This window comes from Leopardus geoffroyi, chromosome D2, assembly GCF_018350155.1.
Source record: "Leopardus geoffroyi isolate Oge1 chromosome D2, O.geoffroyi_Oge1_pat1.0, whole genome shotgun sequence".
Lineage (NCBI taxonomy): Eukaryota > Metazoa > Chordata > Mammalia > Carnivora > Felidae > Leopardus > Leopardus geoffroyi.
The window spans coordinates 52561576-52582405 of record NC_059334.1 but is presented as its reverse complement, the minus strand read 5'-3'; the positions used below and the strand labels follow the sequence as shown (position 1 = coordinate 52582405).

Here is a 20830-nt window from a genome sequence, read left to right as displayed (position 1 = left end):
CATATGGTCTCAAGAACAGTTCAAAGTCTTCTGCTAAGTACTCAGTTCTTAAAAAAAAAGCATTTCAGGATATATAGGATATATTCCGATAATGCTCTCACTGGCCAGGTAAAACCTGAGAAGGTATATCCTTAGAGTTAGTGCCAATCTCTAAATCCCAAGGATCTCATTGGCAGTCATGGCTGCTCAGGATACACTGGATACAATGCAGTCTATTTTATAATTATGGGACAGCACTCATCTTCAAACACTGCTCTACATTTGAGAACACTGATGAAATCAGGGGCGCCTGGGTGGCTGAATTGGTTAAGCGTCTAATTCTTGATTTGGGCTCAGGTCATGATCTCACGGTTCATGAGTTCCAACCTTGTGTCAGGCTCTGTGCTGGATTGGGATTCTCTCCCTACCCCCTCCCTCTCAAAACAAATAAACATTAAAAAAAAAAAAAAGAAAAAAAAGAAAGAAAATACTGATGAAATCATACTTGAGCTTGAATTCACTAAAAAGCACTGACAGTGAAACAAAGCAGACTTATTTGTAAAGTGAATCTACTGATCAATAAACCGTGAATGGTAGGTATTGTATCCTGTTCATTTCTGTTCACTGGCCAAAGCCAGTATCTGGCATAAAACAGGACTTAATAAACATCTGTTTAGTGCAATGTTTAATACTTTGTTGGAACAGTAAGCAAATGACCTTCACAGAGAGTACGGAGTTGATGATTTGTGGCTATTAAGAAATCTATTCAGTTTCTTTCTTGTCAAATTTCATCACTATGTAGGTGCTATCAGTCTCGGAACTATTGCCAACTCTACTGTCAAAGCAGTATTCTCAATACTACTGTATTGTTAACAGTATCTTATTTTGCTCCCATACTAAAATATGCTTTCAGTGAATGGCTTCCAAAGTTTTTGGAATGGTTTTCCACAGTATTGTGGAAGTCACAATAGAAATCAATTCGGATGCTTAGGAATATTCACCAAAAGCCACCACCTCTCCTTCCTTTTACAGTCCGAAGGTGGGATGGGCCATTATATAACCAGTCCAATACAAAATGATAATGCTGTCCCTGTGTCCTGCTAGTCTAAAGGTAGGCTGGTCTCTTGTAGGACTTTGCCAGAAGGAAAAGCTCAGAAACAGAAAATGTCAACAAGGCCATGGAACTGAGAAGGCTCTTGTGGTCTGAGAGTTGGGAATGTATAATCAAGCGGCCTTCAGCTTTGACTTCTATAGCCAGGACTCTTACCAAATTTTTCTGAGGAATATCATTTTAAACCTCTCATTTACTATTAACTTTACTAACATCCGGAAACATATTTTCCACATATATTTTAGAATGAAGAATACAGGGAAAAAGGCTTTGCCTAGCTCAACTTAGGACAGATATACTACCTCTCTGGTCAGACTAGGAGAAACTTGGAAAAGAAAGCCACAGCCTTTGGGTTGATCAAATCCTGATAATCTGAATGGGGAAGTACTGAAACAAGTACTCCAAACTATTGTTATTGAAGTCAATCTCTAAGTCTAGCAAGATCTGAAGAAAGAAGTACAGCTCAAGTCTTGAGAATATACTGGGAGATCTGGTAAGTCAAGAAAGGATTCTAAGGTGGTTTTTTTTGTTTGTTTTATTTTGTGGGGGGGGGGGGGGGGGGGGGAGGGAGGGAGGGAGGGAGAGAGAGAGAGAGAGAATATCTTAAGCTGGACTTGATTCCACAACTCTGGGATCATGACCTGAGCCAAAAATCAAAGCTGGATGTTTAACCGACTGAGCCAACCAGGCGCCCCAAAGATTCTAAATTCTTTTTTAAAAATGTGTATTTATTAATTTCAAGAGAGAGAATCCCAAACAGGCTCCACACTGCCATCAAGGAACTTGATGTGGGGCTTGATTGCATGAACTGTGAGATCGTGACTTGAGCCAAAATCAAGAGTTGCACACAACCAACTGAGCCACCCAGGGGTTCCCTGAATTCTTATATAGACTGGTCTTTATTTCAGATTCGGGTTTTTTACTGATATAGGATTTAATCATCTCCCACAGCAAAAACCAATGCTGGAAACAATCTATAATTCTAGTCCTAGAGGCGCCTGGGTGGCTCAGTCGGTTGAGCATCCGACTTTAGCTCAGGTCATGATCTCACAGTTCATGAGTTTGAGCCCCACATTAGGCCCTGCGCTGACAACTCAGAGCCTGGAGCCTGCTTCAGATTCTGTGTCTCCCTCTCTCTCTGCCCCTCCCCTGCTCATACTCAGTCTCTCTCTGTCTCTCAAAAATAAAAAACTTAAAAAAAATTCTAGTCCTAGGTAAGGAATATGGGTATATCTTGTGTATCTCCCATAATTATGGCATTGGCCTACAGCCAAGAATAGGAAATGCTATTGAAATGTTTTTGGAGGTCTTCAACAGCACCGTTTTGGGAAAGGATATGAATGGCAATCACAAAAGCTATTATATCTTTGATAGCTGAGCTGTTAAAACCTTCAATTGGGGGTAAACATTCCACTTTCTTATACCAATCCAGATTCTGACCTGTTGGTCCAGTTGCCCACCTTTATGCAGGAATCCTTTCCACATTTCTGAAAGATGCCAATCCAACCACTGTTTGGACACTTGCAGCCAGTTCCACGGTTAAACAGATTGTTAAAGTCAGTCTGACTCCTTGTAACCTTTCACCTACTGGCCCCGGTTTTGATTGCCCAAGCCACTTAAGTCATATCCAATATCCATTTCACTCTTCTACTTGTCTTCTACATATGTGAAGACAGTAACATTCTGTCTAACACTGTCTAACCTTAGTCTTCTTTCATCCCTAAAGTAACTCTAGTTTTCGTATCTGTTGCTTTTATAGTAATTTCCAGATGCTCTAATTCCACTACCCTCCTCTGAATAAAAAACCAAACTGAACCAAAATAATAAAACAAACAACCCTTTGCAATTCACTCCATTGAATATAAGAACTGAAATTGAGTCTGACTAGTCCAATGTAGATGGCTGAGCAGCACACAACTGCAGAACAAGTGATACCTTGTTTAGCTAGAACTCCACAATGCAAGCTCTTTTCAACTTGTCATTCTCCAATAACATACAACTATGTACCTCATCTCTTCCCACCATTTCTATACCTGAATTCTTTAAACCTAATACATGATTTTACATATTTCTCTACTGAATGATACCTCTCCACACACCCCAAAGACCGAAGTCGTGGAATTCTATCCCCACCCCCACCCCCATCCTAAGATTCTACAGCACGCTATGTACTTCTTTGGCTGTGACAGACAACAACATGACTTTTTCCTAAAGTTTCTGTCCCTCTTCTTCATCTTTCAGAAATAAATTCAGAGAACCAATCTCCTTTACTGAAAACTGCTGTTTTCTAGGGGATTACACTGTCAAGAATTTCAGGTGTTATTGCTTTTAGCAAAATTAGAGCTGCAGTCTCCCTACCATCAACTTGCCGCTACAAGTTTTGTGATGCATTACAAAAAAATCATTCATATCCTTTGTGTGTGGTGGGGGATTGAAGAGGAAACAATTTTTCTCATAAGAAATGGCTTCTTAAAGAGTATTTATCTAGAGGAAATGCAATCTAGTTTAATAATAAAAAGCACCTAATAGGAAATAAGTTCCCATTTATGTTATTTTTCATTAACAGAAGAACTTAACTCCTTTGGGGTTAGCAATTTATTCTTTATAGCTAAATATTTTAGACCCTTAACCGACTGAGCCATACCAAATTTTTCTAAACTGTTCTTCTATCATGATTCATTTCCTTGGTCTGCAGAGATCTCTCATTCCTATTCCCTGGACATCAAAACAGAAAGACAAAAACATGTCCCCTTCCCCCTTTAATTGGCTTAAAAGTATATATATATTTTTTTCTGGGCTCCTGGATAGTTCAGTTGATTAAGCTACACATAATTCCAGCTCATGATCTCAGCTCAGGTCCTGATCTTAGGGTTGTGAGTTCAAGCCCCTCATTGGGCTCTGTGCTGGGCACGAAGCCTACTGAAAACAAAACAAAACATTTTTCCCCTTTGTACCTTACTCTATAATGTACAAACACAAGAAACTACTTGGTCAGGCAGTTACATAGTCCCCACACCTACAATGAGCTTCCAACGGCATATTTACATGCATATCAACATGACTGACAGCTATCTACAAGAGATTATTAAATGTATTTTCCATATGTAAGCGTAAATGCAGCTAAATGCATTTATTTAAAAATTAAAACAGGTTCTGGGGTGTCTGGGCAGCTCAGTTAAGTGTCCAACTCTTAATGTTCGGCACAGGTCACAGTCTCACGGTTGATGGGATCTAGCACGAAGCCTGCTTGAGATTCTCTCTGTCCCTACCCTGTTTATGCTCTTTCTCTCTCTCTCTCAAAATAAATATAAACTTAAAAACAAAAAACATATTTTCTCACTAATAACTCAGATTGAATTTACAAAACTAATTTTTAAATAAGTTTCTCATATGCCTGGGTTTAAATGCAGGGCTTTTAATGCTCTGATTTAATGTACACCATTCACAATTTTTATTTTATTATTCTCCCTTTGTACCTTAAATTCTTAGTCATATGACCTGTACCAGATAATTTGGGTAAATAGTGAGATAGATTGGTTCCTAAAACAAGTTTTTTTACTTCAGTCTGAGTCACATGAAATCTATGTAAAAAAGTACTTCGAAATGTTGGGACAGAACCAAGGGTGGGATTGTGGGGGAGGAACAAGGTCAATAAGAAAAGCTAATCCCATAATCTCTAAATACTACTATTTTCAGACATGAACTCATTAATACACCAGATTCTTGAAAGGTAGCAACTAAGATCTTGCTTGGTTATTTTTATCCCACAGGTCAAGTGAACAGAATCTAAGTAACACTACCCTTTGGATTACTTATCAGTTGGTTATGAGTTTGCCAAATCAGTTGCTTAAATGTTGACTACATGGCCAAATGAGACAACCCAAATTAGCTGAGAAAAGACTAAAATTTTAGGCAAAATGGCAAACAGGTGAGATCTGACTTCAGTGGCTTTCCCCCTTTCCTTTCTGCTGCCCACAGGCTGTTTCTAGTTCTCCCACCACTCCTTCCTCTTAAAAAGGCTCCCCAATAGGAACCCAACAAAGTTGTACCTGATATAGAAAGCATTACCTCCTAGTAGTATTTAGATTTTAAAACAGGGCAAGTTAAAGCAAACAAATCAAGTAAAAGCAATTATCTGTGAACAAGGAAATTTTTCTTACACTCTTTCTCGCTCATCATGCCTACTCTAAAAGAAGGGAATGCTTTAAAACTCATCCTTCTGCTTTTTTCAAAATTGTTTTAAACAACCATGTAATGCAAAATAAAAAAAAAAAAAACAACAAGATTATCCTAGGTATGAGAACCCACTCCCATTTTCAATCATGCATGGCTCACTTGAGGATATATAATCTTTCCTCGAAGCGAAAAGTTTAAATGCTTTATGGAAATAAACTGAGTGTCTCATTTCTAGTTCTTTTAAATTCTTCAATTAAACCTAGTACACTTCTAAAGCCAACCTAGTAATTAAGAAAAAGTAATTCAAACAATCTAAACTCAGAATGAGGCGAGGTTAGTCCCAACTTCAGTTCTAGATGCAAGCTCAAGTACCTGTACCATCTTTCCCCTCATCCTACCACTGTCCACCCCAACTTGAGAGTGTTAATGTAGCAGCCACTACCCACCCGCACCCAGCCCAAGTCAGATCTCAGGTTTCCCAAAGTTGACTATTTCCAGTTTTAGCCTCTCCAGAAACTTGCTAATGATTGACGACCCTGATAAACCCATTAACACTAACGTGTCAACGGCTAATTAAGCTACTCCTCCTGAATCACATCCTCACATTTTACAAAGGCCTTTAAGAAGACCTTTACGCAAATGATTGGTAAGAGCTGTAGTGGAACTTGCAAGAACGACAGATTTTGGAAGATCACTGGCCTTTCAAATCATAAAGTCTACTAGGTCCCCTACTCTTTCTTGTGTCTGGAAGCCTTTGAGAGTAACAAGACCGGAAGTTGGTACAGGTATTGTTGATACAAAACAAAGCAAAAAAAAAAAAAAAAAAAAAAAATTCCAGGGAGTGGGACACGCTCGCCCCCTAGCCCCAAGTCCTCGCCTCGGTCCCCAATCGGCGAGAGCGAGACGACCAGCACCGGAGTCCTACGAGGAAAAGCAGACGACCACCGTGTCTGCTTTCAGGCCTGAGAGCCCGGGTGCGCAGGTGGGGCGAGGCGAGGAGGCACTGGTCCCGGTTACCTGCGGCGAAGTGGAGCGGGGTGGATTTCCTGCCCGCCGTGTCGCGGCTGTTCACCTTCTCGGGGGTCACTAGCCTCTTGACTCGCTCCACGTCCCCGTTGCGGCACGCCTCGAACAGCTCGCGGGCAGCCGGCTCCACAGCCTCGGCCGCCGCGCCCGCGCAGGCCGCGCCCCCGCCGGCACAGCGGCGGCCCGACATGATCCTGGCCGCCGCCGCCGCCGCCAGCAGCAGCGCCAGCAACGGCAGCAGGAGCCCCGGCCCTGCGAGCAAGAGGGCGAGGCCCCCCGGAGGAGACGCGCTCAGGGCCCGGGCCGCTGGGCTCCCTACTGTCACCGGGGTCGGCGCAGTCCCATGGCCGCGCTGCCGCGCGCCCCTCGCTTGGCCCCGCGACCCCCGGGTGCCCCGCGGCGGCGGCAGAGGCAGCACGAACCCGCCGTTCCAGCCCCGAAGCGACGCGGCGGCGGAAGCTGGCAAGGCCCCTCCTGCCAGCTCCGCTGAGCCCTGGAAGGGCACGTGACGTGGTGCCGCGCTTGCGCAGTGGTCCGAGACCGGCCCGGCAGGTTTCTGCGAGCCGGGCGGCGCGGAGGGGTTTGTGGGAAATGCGAGGCGAGGACCTTTGGCGGCTAGAGGAGAAGGGGCTTCGTCCCACCGCCATCTTTGCAGTGGGTTTTGCTGAAGTCGAATGGTTGTGTTTCTTGCCTTTTTTTTTTTTTTTTTTTTAAGACATGGTTTTCCTGAGCTGAATTTCCTTATTGTTGTACACTGAAAAGAGCGCTTGAAAGGTTTTCCCCGATCTTGCATATTTTTTTTTGAATTCTTAGTCTCCACTTTTCAGTTTCCACAATCCCTTTCTCCTGGGGGTGGGGTGGGGGCGGGGGATTTCTTTTCTGTTTACTGTCTCTTCCCTTCCCCTACAACTGCTGTTTTGTTGCTTCGTGTAAGTCACTTCTCGAAAACGAATGAGTTGCTTTCCACTTCATGGAAAGTTTGGATGAGCTGCCCCAAGTTCATTTAAAGGAAATTAGGAGAGCGATGAAAGTTTGTTCCTATTCTAAATTATTGAGAGGGATGGCTCTGATTAATCACTCTTGCTATCGTTATTAGCTCAGAACTAACGGGCCCATACATATATCAATATTGTACTGATTTGAATGAGGTGTGGATACACTGGGTGTACGGATGGCTAACAAAGTTTAATGATTTGGGATGTATATGTAGACCACAGAAGCAAGAAAACCACAGAGATAATTGTCACGGTTGAGGTAGTGATCTAGCCAGGCGCCTGGGTGGCTTAGTCGGTTGAGCCTCTAAGTTTGGGGCATGATCCCAGGGTCGTGGGATGGAACCCTGCCTGGGGGGGAGGGGGGGCGGGTCTTTGCTCTTTGCTGATAGCACAGAGCCTGCTTGGGATTCTCTCTCCCTCTCTCTTTCAAAACTAAGAGGAAAAAAATGGTAGTGATCTAGCTATTTATCATTCCCTACTCCCTGCCCTGGCCTCTGGGAACTTTTGAAAGTTAAGATATGCTTACATGAAATGATACATGTTGACCTTTGGCATGCTGACAGGCATTTTCCCCCCTGTGGTCTTTAACTTCTTAACCTGTTTTTCAGGAAATTCAGTTTCTACTGGGTTGATTCACTACTGTGCAAGAAGACAGAGAATATGCACTTTTAGGAAGGAACCTTTTTATACATATGTAAGTTATATAATTACATATAAATAATATATTTAGTATAAATTTAAATTATGTTGCATATTAATAAAATGAATATCCATGAATACATAAGACCTATGACACCAATACTATTGCATCTTTTTTTCCCCGTTTCATCCACCTGCCAAATGTATTCCTAATTTTATTATTCCCTATTTACTGATTTGTTCTTATTAATCCCTTCCCATGTGTGTATCTCTGAGCAACATATTGTTCAGTTTTACTCGTTTGGAAGCTTTATAAAAACGTCAGTCTTGGGGCACCTGGGTGGCATATTCGGCTAGGCAGCCGACTCTTGATCTCGGCTCAGGTCATCATCTCACTGTTTGTGGCCTCACAACAGGCTCTGCACTGATGGCTCCGAGCCTGCTTGGGATTCGATCTCTCCTTCTCTCTGCCCCTCCCTTGCTTGTGCTCTCTTTCTCAAAATAAATAAACTTAAAAAAATTTAAAAAAACAAAAATAAAAAAATGACAGTCTTTGTGGTGTTTTTTTCACTTAAGGATAAGTCTCATGCATGCATTTTCATTGCTTTATAGAGTTGCCTTGTAGGAACACACCACAAATTTACAATTTTATGGGCCACTAGGTTTGCTTCCGATTTTTGTTACTGTGAACATTCTTATACATTCTCTTGGTATGCGTGTGCAAGAATTAATGAGAGGTTTTCAAACTTTTTCACCATTACTCATAGTGTAAGAAATGCAATTAGTGTCTTCCACCAGTAAACATACATATATAGAACAAAAGTTTCACAAAATAACAAAACAACATTTACTTCTCCAGGGCTAATTGTGACTCTTAGTAAATGGATTACAGAACTCACAAATGAGTGTGGACTCAAGGTTTAAAAACCACTGCAGGAACCAACTACCTAGGAATGGAATTACTGAATCTTAGGGAAAATGAATTCACTTTACAAGGTAATGCCAAATTGCCCTTCAAAAGAGATTGTTAATAATATACATGCCCCCCAGCAGCATGTTTTTTAAAAGTCTCTGTCTCATCAATTCTTAGTATTGTCAGATTAACTTTTCCAATAAATATAGTGGATGTAAATGGTATCTCAAAAAGGTCTTAGCATTTTTAAAAACCGAATGATCATTAGGAAAATGCAAATCAAAACCACAGTGGGATACTACTGCACATCCATCAGGATGACTACTATCAAAAAGCCAGAAAATAATAAGAGCTGGTGAGGATGTAGAGAAATTTTATAAGTCTTGTGCACTGTTGGTGGGACTATAAAATGGTGCACCTACTGGGGAAAACAGTATGGTGTTTCCTCAAAAAATTTAAAATCACGCTACCGTATGATCCAGTAATGCCTCTGGCATATATACAGAAGAATTGAAAGCAGGCTCTCTAAGAGATATTTGCACACCCATGTTCACAGCAGCATTATTCACAATAGCCAGGAGGTAGAAACAACTTACGTGTTCACAGCAGATGAATGGATAAACAAAATGTGGTATATATGTACCATAGAATATTATTCCATCTTTTAAAAAAGAAGGAATTCCTGTCATATGCTGTAACATGGATGAAGCTTGAGGACAAGTGAAATAAGCTGGTAACAAAAAGGATAAACACTGTATGATCCCATTTATATAAAGTGGACTAGTTTGTTAGGGTTGCTGTAAGGTATTTTTTCTATACCTTAGAAAAAATAAGTAGAAAATATAATTTTAAAGTCTATTGTGGACAATTTCAAACATGCACAAAAATAAGGAGAATAGTATAATGAACTCCCACATATCTATTACCCAGCTTCAACACTTGTCACTATTTTGCCATTCTTTTAGCTCTTCCTCATTTGTAAAATAAACTATTTAAAATGATTTTTATTAACTTTTAAACAAACGAAACATGTCACTTTACCAGTAAATATTCAAATATAAGTTTGTAATACATAAAGGTCTTACTTTTACCATAATGAATACCATTTAAACATATTAACCTAACCAAATGCACATCAATACCTTAATATCATCTAATATTCAGCCCGTATTAAAATGTCTCCAAGTGCTTTAAAAATTTTTTTTTAAATTTTTTTTTTCAACGTTTATTTATTTTTGGGACAGAGAGAGACAGAGCATGAACGGGGGAGGGGCAGAGAGAGAGGGAGACACAGAATCAGAAACAGGCTCCAGGCTCTGAGCCATCAGCCCAGAGCCTGACGTGAGGCTAGAACTCACGGACTGCGATATCGTGACCTGGCTGAAGTCGGACGCTTAACCGACTGCGCCACCCAGGCGCCCCTAAAAATTTTTTTTACAGTAGTTTGATAAGCCATATTTTTAAAAAAGTTGCTACTTATGATAGCAATAAAACTAGAATGTGCAAGACCTGTATGAAGGAAACTATAAAACTTTATTGAAATTCACTAAAGAAGACCTAACTAAATGGGGAGATATGCCATGTCCAAGGGTGGGAGGACTCAATATCATTAACATAGCAATCCTTCCCAGATTGATCCATAAATTCAATGCAAGTCTCATCAAAATCCCAATGGGGTTTTCAAGGAACTCAAGATAGATCCTAAAATGTATATGGGAGACCAAATCTAAAAAAAAAAAAAAAAAAAAAAAAAAGGCAAAGAAGAGTTAGGTGTGAGGTTTGCCCTACCTGATATCAAAATTTATTACCAAGTTGTACTAAGTATTGGAGGATGTGTTACGATGTAGTGGAGCAGGAATACCTAAATCAATCAATGGAATGAAATATAGTCCAGAAATAGACTCATGAATACATGGAGGCTTGATGTGGCCCTGCAGCTCTCATCTGAAAGGTGGAAGTTCTTAATGAATGGTGACAGGACAATGCAAATATACTTAACGCTTCTGTACTGTACACATAAAAATGATTAAGATGATGTACAAATGCAAATAAAGTTGTGTATCTCTTCATATGTTTACAGTCTATTTGTATTTACTCTTCATTAAATGCTTACTTATATCTTTAGCCCATTTTTCTGTTGGGTTGTTTGCCTTCTACTACTGAGCTCTGGGCATTCTTTATACATTCTGGATACTAATCCTTTGTCAGTGTTGAAATTACCTCCTCCCAGTTTGTGGCTTGCTTGTTTACTTTCCCAAAGAAAAGACGTCTCAATTTTAATATAGTTGAATTATGAATATTTTCATCTACTTTGTGTCCCAGTGTGTGTTTATTTAAGAAAATTTCCCTTATCCTAGGATGGAAAACACATCCTTTATTTTCTCCTACAAGTGAAAATTTTTGCCTTTTACATATAAGTGTCCTTAATCCTTCTGGACTTGATTTTGGAGTATGGTATGAGATAGGTATTCAATATCCTTTAATTTTTTTCATAGAGCAAATTGATTGTTGATATTTAGATTTAATGCTGCCATGCATTAAGGTTTGGGGGGGATTTGGAGATAGGGTAAAATGTATTTTGCACATGGGATGGATGTGAGTTTGGGAGAGCCCAAGGGCAGACTATACATACTGAGTTGAATAGTATCTCCTGTAAAATCATGTGCATTTTGAATCTCAGTCTGTGACCTTATTTGGAAATAGGGCCTTTGCTGATGTAATTAAGTTGAGGTCATACTGGATTAAGATGGGCCCCAACTACAACCGCTAGAGCCCTTACAAGAAAGATAAGGACACATAGACACAGACACATAGGGGAAAATTCATGTGAGGATTGCTGGCAATCGCCAGTAGCTAGAAGCAGCAAGGGAAGTTCTTCCATAGAGTGTTTCAGAGAAAGCATGGACCTGCTGAGACCTTGATTTCAAACTTCTAGCTTCCAGGATTATGAGACAATAAATTTCTGTTATTATGAGCCACTTCGTTTTGTGGTACTTCGTTACAACAGTCCTGGGAAATTAATACACAGAGCCACTGATGGTTGTAAGAAATGCTTGTCAGACATAGGTATGTATAGGATTGACAGCTCACAAGATAATGATAGACTGGGCAGGTAGGTTGGTCAAATGAACGAGTGGTGAGGGAACTCTTTAGGCTTACTAAGTGACCTTTGCTCAAGTGTGATGTTGTAGGAGCTTGGGAAGGAGACAGCCACTGCAAAATGATTTAGTGAGGAAGCTTTGGCTTGGTATTTAACTTGCTCCCTAATGGGAACTGATTATATGCGCATTTACTTTTCATCTGTGTATTCCTTTGAATTCCTCTGATTAAATAGGGATGGTATTTTGACTTTTCAATGTCTATGTATTTTCAGCTATTTTATGTTCGCCAGAGACAAAAAATCCGGCACATTTTGTTATTGCTGAAGCCGATAGAAATACATCCTCATCATACTTTGTAAAAACAAAACCAAAAACAAAGCACACACAAAAAACTTCAGTATTTTTTCTTTTCCCAAAATGTTTGTTGCCGAAAGTTTGAAAAATGGAGGTCAGCAAAAGAGAAAAATACATCAACAAAGGTTAACACACACGTACTTATGTTAATGTTTGTGTCACAACTTGAGTTCTTTGGGAAGTTGACTCAGACAGAGATTAGCGTGCAAGACATTTATTAGTCAGTGGTCTTTATTGGGGAGGTGAATGAAACAGGATTGGGTAGAGGGAGAAAGTTGAACTGAGATGCAGTCCCAATCAACCAACCTGATGACAAAGTCTGCATCTGGAATGGCCCTTCAAAACTATCCCAAGTTCCAAGGGGAACAGATACTTATACCTCCTGCACTGATCAGTTACTGGATATGAGCTACCTTTGGAAGGAGGTATGATCTTGGGCCATTTTTCTTCAGGCCAAACAATGCCCAAAGAAAGCTGAGAGCTGAGGGCTGCTTTCCTGCAGCACTTCCAGTGGCTGAGGGAAGAAGTCCTCCATTTCTGGAGAGGGGTCTCAGTGGCAAATGCAGCATTTACCACATACAGCTACAGACCATTGAGTTAATCATAGAACAGTTCACGGCTGCTATGGACTGAATGGGTCTCCACCAAAACTCCTATGTTGAAGCCCTGATCCCCAGTGTAAAGGTGTTTGGATGTGGAGCCTTTGGGAGGTAATTAGGCCATGAGTCCTCACAATGGGATTAGTGCCCTCAGAAGAAACATAAGAGAGATGATGTCTCCGCCATGTGAAGATCCAGCAAGAAGGCGGTCATCTGCAAACCAAAAGGAGGGCTTTCACTGGACGTGAATTTGCCCCAGCATCCAGAGCTGTGAGAAATACTTCTTATTTTGCATATTTATTTTTCTCATTCGTTTCTGGACAAAATAGTCCAATGATAAGTTCTATAATTTAAATGTATATTTTGTCATAGGACACACTAATTACAGTTGGAATTTAGAGACCATCATATACCTGATTTAAGAAAAACGATTGGGCGGCGCCTGGGTGGCACAGTTGGTTAAGCGTCCGACTTCAGCCAGGTCACGATCTCGCGGTCCGTGAGTTCGAGCCCCGCGTCGGGCTCTGGGCTGATGGCTCAGAGCCTGGAGCCTGTTTCTGATTCTGTGTCTCCCTCTCTCTCTGCCCCTCCCCCGTTCATGCTCTGTCTCTCTCTGTCCCAAAAATAAATAAACGTTGAAAAAAAAAATTAAATAAATAAAAAGACAGCATTCTGGGCTCTGACCTGAAGGCCCAACAGACTGATATCAAAATTTAAGGCCAAGTCTTATTTCCCTTATAAAAAAAAAAAAGAAAAAGAAAAAAAGAAAAACGATTGGGGTGCCTAGGTGGTTCAGTGGGTTAAGCATCTGACTTTTGATCTTACCTCAGGTCATGATCTCAGGGTTAGTGAGTTAGAGCTCTGTGCTGACAGCTCGGACCCTGCTTGGGATTCTCTTTCTCTCTCTGCCCCTACCCTGCTTCTGCTCATGCATGCACTCTCTCTCTCTCTCTCTCTTTCTCTCTCTCAATAATAATTAAAAAAAGATAAACTCTCTTATTCAGCGGTTTAGCTTCCCGAGTGATAATCAATAGCTTTAATGGAGGGGGAGCTCTAAAACTCTGTGGTTAGAACTTCTACTTTTATTTAGTATGATAGAGTAACTTATGGCAGAATAATGCATCCTTTAAGAATAACTAGAGAGGTTGAATTAAAAAAAATCTTGGGGGCGCCTGCGTGGCTCAGTCGGTTGAGCATCTGACTTCGGCTCAGGTCACGATCTTGCGGGTTGTGAGTTCAAGCCCCACGTCAGGCTCTGTGCTGCTGACAGCTCAGGGCCTGGAGCCCACTCTGGATTCTGTGTCTCCCTCTCTCTCTCTGCCCCTCCCCCGCTCATGCTCTGTCTCTCCCTGTCAAAAATAAATAAACATTTAAAAAAATTAAAAAAAAAAATCTTGAGTCTAGGGATGCTGCTAAGGCAACTTAGAACTTGAGAGGTCAAAATTCTGATCAGGGGAAAACCATGGAGAGCTGAGCTAATGTCCTGCAGTTGTGTTTTTTCCATGGGGAATTTCACAATTATGGATTCAAGGAATGTGGCGGAAAACCCATAAAATTCTCGGGGAAAGGGCCACTGCTGGAAGGCAGAGAAACCATCAGAGCTTTTGGTGATCCTGTGGATCTAAAGAGACTGAAGCCTGGCCAGGCAGAAAACTGATCCCCATTGGTTAGTTTTTTCCAAGCTATTTTGATGAATTCTGAACCTGCAAAGTATAGGAGGCAAGAAGCTGGGCAGAGGCTTTCTGAAAAGCAGAGTGGAGATTGTGGCCATCTCAGGCTACTAAAGTATCAAGGATTAGAGTTCAAGACAGGTCTGTAGAGTTCCAACCTACAGTCTGGGCAGTTCCCTGAGGTTCCGCCTCCATGACCTGTGGGAATGATGAAGGGGTAGAAAAAGCCTTTAGGAAAACTGCAGCCCGATATTGAGTCATTTCATTCCTGAGTAGATTAAGGTGATCAGCCCTAACTCTGCCTGCCTAGCAGAGTAAATGGAGAACATTCCTTGGAGATTCCCTCATTATCCAGAGCTTCTGTAAATTTTCAAACAATATCTGACTGTCAATCAAGAGGTATCAAGCATACCAAGGAACAGTACGAAATGACCAAAAACACAAGAGAAAGCTCAGACAGGTGATTCAGAATTATAGATATCAGCCAAATTTTAAGCATAACTTTGATGAATAGATATAAGAAAATAGAGAAAAAGAAGGAGAAAATAGATTAAGAAAAAGAGAATCTCAGCAGACACAAATGGGACATAGTGAACAGGTCTGACATATAGGTAAATTGAAGATCCAGCAGACTAAGAGAAAAAGGGAAAGCAGGGGCGCCTGGGTGGCTCAGTGGGTTAAGCGGCCGACTTCGGCTCAGGTCATGATTTCACAGCTCGTGAGTTTGAGCCCCACGTCGGGCTCTGTGCTGACAGTTTGGAGCCTGGAGCCTGCTTCAGATTCTGTGTCTCCCTCTCTCTCTGCCCCTCCCTTGCTTGTGCTCCGTCTCTCTCTGTCTCTCAAAAATGAATAAATGTAAAAAAAATTTTTTTTTAAATATGTAGAATTAATATACAATAACAATAACACAAAAGGCAGGAAATGGTAAATGGAGTTAAAGTGTTCTAAAGTCCTGGATGTGAGGGTGATCTGGCTGCGACATCTGTCACCCCATTGATCGCCAGGGTTGATTCGGCTGATCTGGCTGGCTAGGCGGGTGTCCCCTTCCTCCCTCACCGCTCCATGTGCATCCCTCCCGAAGCTGTGCGCTCGGTCCAAGAGGATGACCTTCCCCGATAGAGGAGGACATTCTTCAGTCAAGGGTATAGGAGTAGGGGCACTCCCCTGCTAGAACCTCCAAACAAGCTCTCAAGGTCCATTTGTAGGAGAACGTAGGGTAGTCAAGCTTCCAAGATTCCAGACACATCCAAATGAGGCACTGTACGTGGCAGTCTGCCTTTCTTTAAAAAAAAAAAAAAAAAAAAAAAAAAAAAAGTGTTCTAAAGTCCTAACATTGCCAGGGAAGTACTAAAAGTAATAATTAATTTAAGGCTGTGTAGTGGCTTAAATTGTGTAATTGTGTTCTTCCAAAAAGATACAGGGACATTTGTAGCTTTAAGTTATTTTGAAAGAGAGAATGAGAGAGTGCAAGCTGGGAGAGAGGCAGAAAGAGGGAGGGAGAGAGAGAGAGAGAGAGAGAGAGAGAGAGAGAGAGAGAATTCCAAGCAGGCTCCACACTGCCTGCAAGCAGCCGGATGTGGAATGTGGGGCTCGAACCCATGAACCATGAGATCATGACCCGAGCAGAGACCAAGAGTCGGACGCTGAACCAACTGAGCCACACAGGTGCCCCAGAAATCTGTAGTTGGAAATGAAAGACTGAAAATAAAGTATTTAAATATTCATCTTGAGAATTGAGGAAAACAACAGCAAGATACATCCATAAAAGTAGGAAGAAGTAATTGAAGATGTGAACAGAAATTAATTCAATAGAGAGCAAATGCACAGTAGAGAAAAATGACAGGCACAAAAGTTGGGTCTTTGAAAAGACTAGTAAATTTGAGAGACCTCTAGCAAAGTAAGTCAGGGAAAAAAGATAGAGGAAGCACAAAATTCCAATATCAGTAATAAAAAGAGGCCATTGCTATAGATTATATAGGCATTAAAATATAATAAGATGATACATACAGCACAGAGTGTATAGTCAGTCCCATATCAACTAAATACGTTGATTCTGAAATTAAAAACTTTCTCATGAAGAAGTCTTCAGTCCCACATGGCCTTATGGGTAAATCCTTGCAAATATTTCAGGAACAAATGACATCAATTTTATACAACTCCTCCAGAGAAAAGAAAAAGATGAAACACTTCCAATTCATTTTAAACATAACTTCTGGTACCAAGCTTGAAAAGGACATTAAGAAACGGAATGAGGGGCGCCTGGGTGGCGCAGTCGGTTAAGCGTCCGACTTCAGCCAGGTCACGATCTCGCGGTCCGTGAGTTCGAGCCCCGCGTCAGGCTCTGGGCTGATGGCTCAGAGCCTGGAGCCTGTTTCTGATTCTGTGTCTCCCTCTCTCTCTGCCCCTCCCCCGTTCATGCTCTGTCTCTCTCTGTCCCAAAAATAAATAAACGTTGAAAAAAAAAAAATTAAAAAAAAAAAAAAAAAAAAAAGAAACGAAATGAAAATTGGCCTATAAGGCCAATCTCTTCTAAGAAGAGATAGGCAGGGGCGTCTGGGTGGCTCGGTCAGTTAAGCGGGTGACCCTTGAATTTAGATCAGATCACGATATCATGGTGGTGGGACTGAGCTCCGAGTCGAACCCTGTACTGGGTGTGGAACCTGCTTAAGATTCTCTCTCTCCCTCTCCCTCTGCCCTTCCCCTGCTGGTGCACACATTTGCATGCTTTCTTCCTCTCTCTCTCAAAAAAAGAAGAGATATGCAGAAATTCTAAACAAAATATTAGTAAATTTAATCGATCAATGTGTACATAGGATGATGTATAATGACCAAACTGACTTTTGTTGAGGTTGGTTTGACATTTGAAAATTACCAGTGTAACTCACCATATTAACAGAAAAAAGAAGAAACTCATGATCATCTCAGTAGATGCAGAAAAAACATTTGATCACGCAAAAACCATTCATGATAATTTTTTTAATGTTTATTTATTTTTGAGAGAGAGAGAGAGACAGAGTATGAGCAGGGAAGGGGCAGAGAGAGAGAGAGAGGGAGAGGGAGAGAGAGACAGAATCCTAAGCAATCTCCAGGCTCTGAGCTGTCAGCACAGTTTGAGCTGGGCTCAAACTCACGAGTGTGAGATCATGACCTGAGCTGAAGTTGGACGCTTAATCGACTGAGCCACCCAGGTGCAATAAAACCATTCATGATAAAAACTCTTAGCAAATTTAGAGTAGAAGGAATTTCTTTTATCTGACAAGGAATATCTGCAAAAAACCTATGGAAAATATAATATTCAAGAGTGAGTTATTTACAAACCTTCCCTTGAGATGGGCAGTGAGACACGGTTACCTTTTTTTTTTTAAAGGTTTATTTTTGAGAGAGAGCGAACAAGCAAGCAGGGGAGGGGCAGAGAGAGGAGACACAGAATCCGAAGCAGGTTCCAGGCTCTGAACTGAGCTGTCAGCACAGAGCCCCACATGAGTGGGGTTTGAACCCTCGAATGGTGAGATCATGTCCTGAGCTGAAGTTGGACGCTTAACCAGCTGAGCCACCCAGGCGTCCCGACAAGGTTACCTTTTATTACCACTGCTACTCAGTACTATACTAGAGGTCCCAGGCAGTCCAAAAAAGGAAAAGGAAGAAGGGAACACATTAATCTCAGATGTCATGATTGTGTATGTAGAACACCCAAAAGTGTTCATGAATTATTAAAACTAAATTTAAGCAAGGCTGTAGGATACATGTAGGATACATGATCGAAATGTAAAAATCAACTTGTATTTTTATCTACCAGTCACAAACAGCAGCCAATGAAATTTAAGAAGATGAAATCTCCAATTGCATCAAAAACATCACATACCCGGCAATAGATATAATAAAAGTTGGGCAAGACCATCACACCAAAGAACTACAAATCATTATTGAGAGAAACTAAAGACGATCAAATTAACAGAAGTCAGAGGAGGTGAAAGAGGAGTCACAGGAAGTTGGAACAACTGCAGGCCCCACGCGGTTCCCAGGTCAACAAGGGGAGCCGGGAGGTAAGAGAGAGAAGGGACAACGTGTACCAGCTAGAACAGTGCCTGCTGCGGAGTTCTAAACATGAAAATCATGGCTGCTGCGTCGTTTCTGCCCTCCAAATCTCAGGTTGGGGGGGGGAGAAGAAAAGTAGGGGCACCTGGGTGGTGCAGTCGGTTGAGCGTCCAACTTCAGCTCAGGTCATGATCCCACAGCTCATGAGTTCGAGCCCCTCGTCAGGCTCTGTGCTGACAGCTCAGAGCCTGGAACCTACTTCGGATTCTGTCTCTCTCTCTCTCTCTCTCTCTCTGCCCTTCCCCTGCTCGTACTCTCTCTCTTTCTTTTTTTTTTTTTTAATTTTTTTTTCAACGTTTATTTATTTTTGGGACAGAGAGAGACAGAGCATGAACGGGGGAGGGGCAGAGAGAGAGGGAGACACAGAATCGGAAACAGGCTCCAGGCTCTGAGCCATCAGCCCAGAGCCTGACGCGGGGCTCGAACTCACGGACCGCAAGATCGTGACCTGGCTGAAGTCGGAAGCTTAACCGACTGCGCCACCCAGGCGCCCCTCTCTCTCTCTTTCTCAAATAAACATAAAAAAATTTTTAAAGAATTATTTCTACTAATCAAATAACAAGTCATTAAATACTAATACATAACAAAGCATTTAAAGGGAAGAAACAATCTCATTGATAACGAGAGGAGAAACTGTAGCACATGATAAATTCTACTCAGTAGATTATATTTTAACTTAAAAATACTATCACTTGGAGAAAAGATATAAAACAAATGCCAACTATAAATAGCAATAGCCAATTGCTTCTCCCAAATGTCGTGCACAATTTTTAGAACCAACAAGTACTTTAAAAATTAAAAAAATTATTTAATTTAATTTACTTATTCTTTTAATGTTTTTATTTATTTTCAAGAAAGAGAGAGACAGAGCATGAGCTGGGGCGGGGGGGGGGGGGCGGTACGGGGAGAGGCAGAGAGAGAGGGAGACACAGGATTTGAAGTAGGTTCCAGGCTCTGAGCTGTCAGCACAGAGCCTCATATGGGGCTCCAACTCACAAACCATGAGATCATGACCTGAGCTGAAGTCGTATGCCCAACCAACTGAGCCACCCAGAAGCCCCTAAAAAAAAAAATAATGTTTATTCATTTATTTTGAGAGAGAGAGAGAGAGAGAGAGAGAGAGAGAGAATCCCAAGCTTGCTCCGTGCTGTCAGCACAGAATCAGATGTGGGGCTCAATCCCACAAACTGTGAAATCATGTCCTGATCTGAAATCAAGAGTCAGATGCTTAACCGACTGAGCCACTCAGGTGCCCAACAGGTATTTTTTGTTCTGAGACTACGAACGACAATTACAAGAGATAATTTTTTATATATGTCTTTCAGTCTTTCTTCTGGGAGAAAGTCCTTATTTCTTCAAGAATATTTTCAGATGTTGTTTAAGGCAACAAACCAGAGAATGGTAAAGAAGTCCCAGAGGTCTAATGCACAGTACAGTGACCAGAAACAACAATATTGTTTTACCATCATCAAACTTGCTATGAGACTAGACCTTAACTATCCCAATTAAATGACAAACACGTAACATGATAGAGGTGCTAATTATCACTACAGTCATATTACAGCATATGAATGTAACAGATTAATGTGTTGACGCCTTAAATTGACAGTTATAGGTCAAATATGTTTCAACCCAAAAAAGAAAATAACAAAGAAAAATTTCAACTTGAAACATGATTTCTCTTCTGTTTTTAAAAAGCACATTATATTTGCATTTATTGGCTTTTTCCACAGTGGGGGCTAAAAAAATGGAATCACAGACAGAAGGTTTGTATAAGTATACTCACCTCTCTGAAAGCCAGGCTTTGTAACTTGTAAATTGCCACAAGCTGGCATAGCTCTTACAGTTCTTGGTAAAGACCGCCATCTAGTGGAAACAGTTCTGCTGAGTTTTAAAGACCCGTTAAATACGATGAATATGAACCTTCAGCCCAACTGCAATCCATAATGTTGGTTCAAGGTATAGAAAAAAAAAAAAGTATTCAGTTTTCAGCCGCTTCCTTGTTTTACGTGCAGGTCTGGAAGTGAAGTGCGAGGCAGGCTGTGGGGTAGGGAGAGAAACTGGTGCTTTGCACTAATACATACGAAAGAGAGAACAGGTGCTTTGCAGTTAGTTGTGATGTAGGAACTTCAGTTAGCTAGTGGCCATCAACTCAGAGATCTAGGATAATAA

The 20830-nt window shown here is 41.3% G+C and overlaps 1 protein-coding gene and 1 long non-coding RNA gene across 5 annotated transcripts in view; one reads left to right on the top strand and one right to left on the bottom strand.

Annotated features, from left to right (window-relative positions):
• TNKS2 (tankyrase 2) overlaps window positions 1–6818 on the bottom strand; it is a 67454-nt gene extending 60636 nt beyond the window's left edge. The window contains exon 1 of one of the 3 annotated variants that reach the window (XM_045438193.1): window positions 6284–6818. In XM_045438193.1, coding sequence (XP_045294149.1) covers window positions 6284–6482 — 199 coding nt within the window. In that variant the 5' untranslated portion in view covers window positions 6483–6818. The remainder of the gene's footprint in view (window positions 1–6283) is intronic. The other 2 variants (XM_045438194.1, XM_045438195.1) reach the window with 2 other exon arrangements.
• Window positions 6819–6927: 109 nt separating this feature from the next.
• LOC123576818 lies at window positions 6928–20181 on the top strand. Of its 2 annotated transcripts, XR_006701599.1 has the most exons (4): window positions 6928–7066; window positions 7896–7981; window positions 8786–8922; window positions 19984–20181. It is a non-coding gene; the product is annotated as an uncharacterized LOC123576818 (long non-coding RNA). The 2 variants fall into 2 exon arrangements; XR_006701598.1 differs by lacking the exon at window positions 19984–20181 and having other exon boundaries at window positions 8786–9249.
• Window positions 20182–20830: the final 649 nt, after the last annotated feature.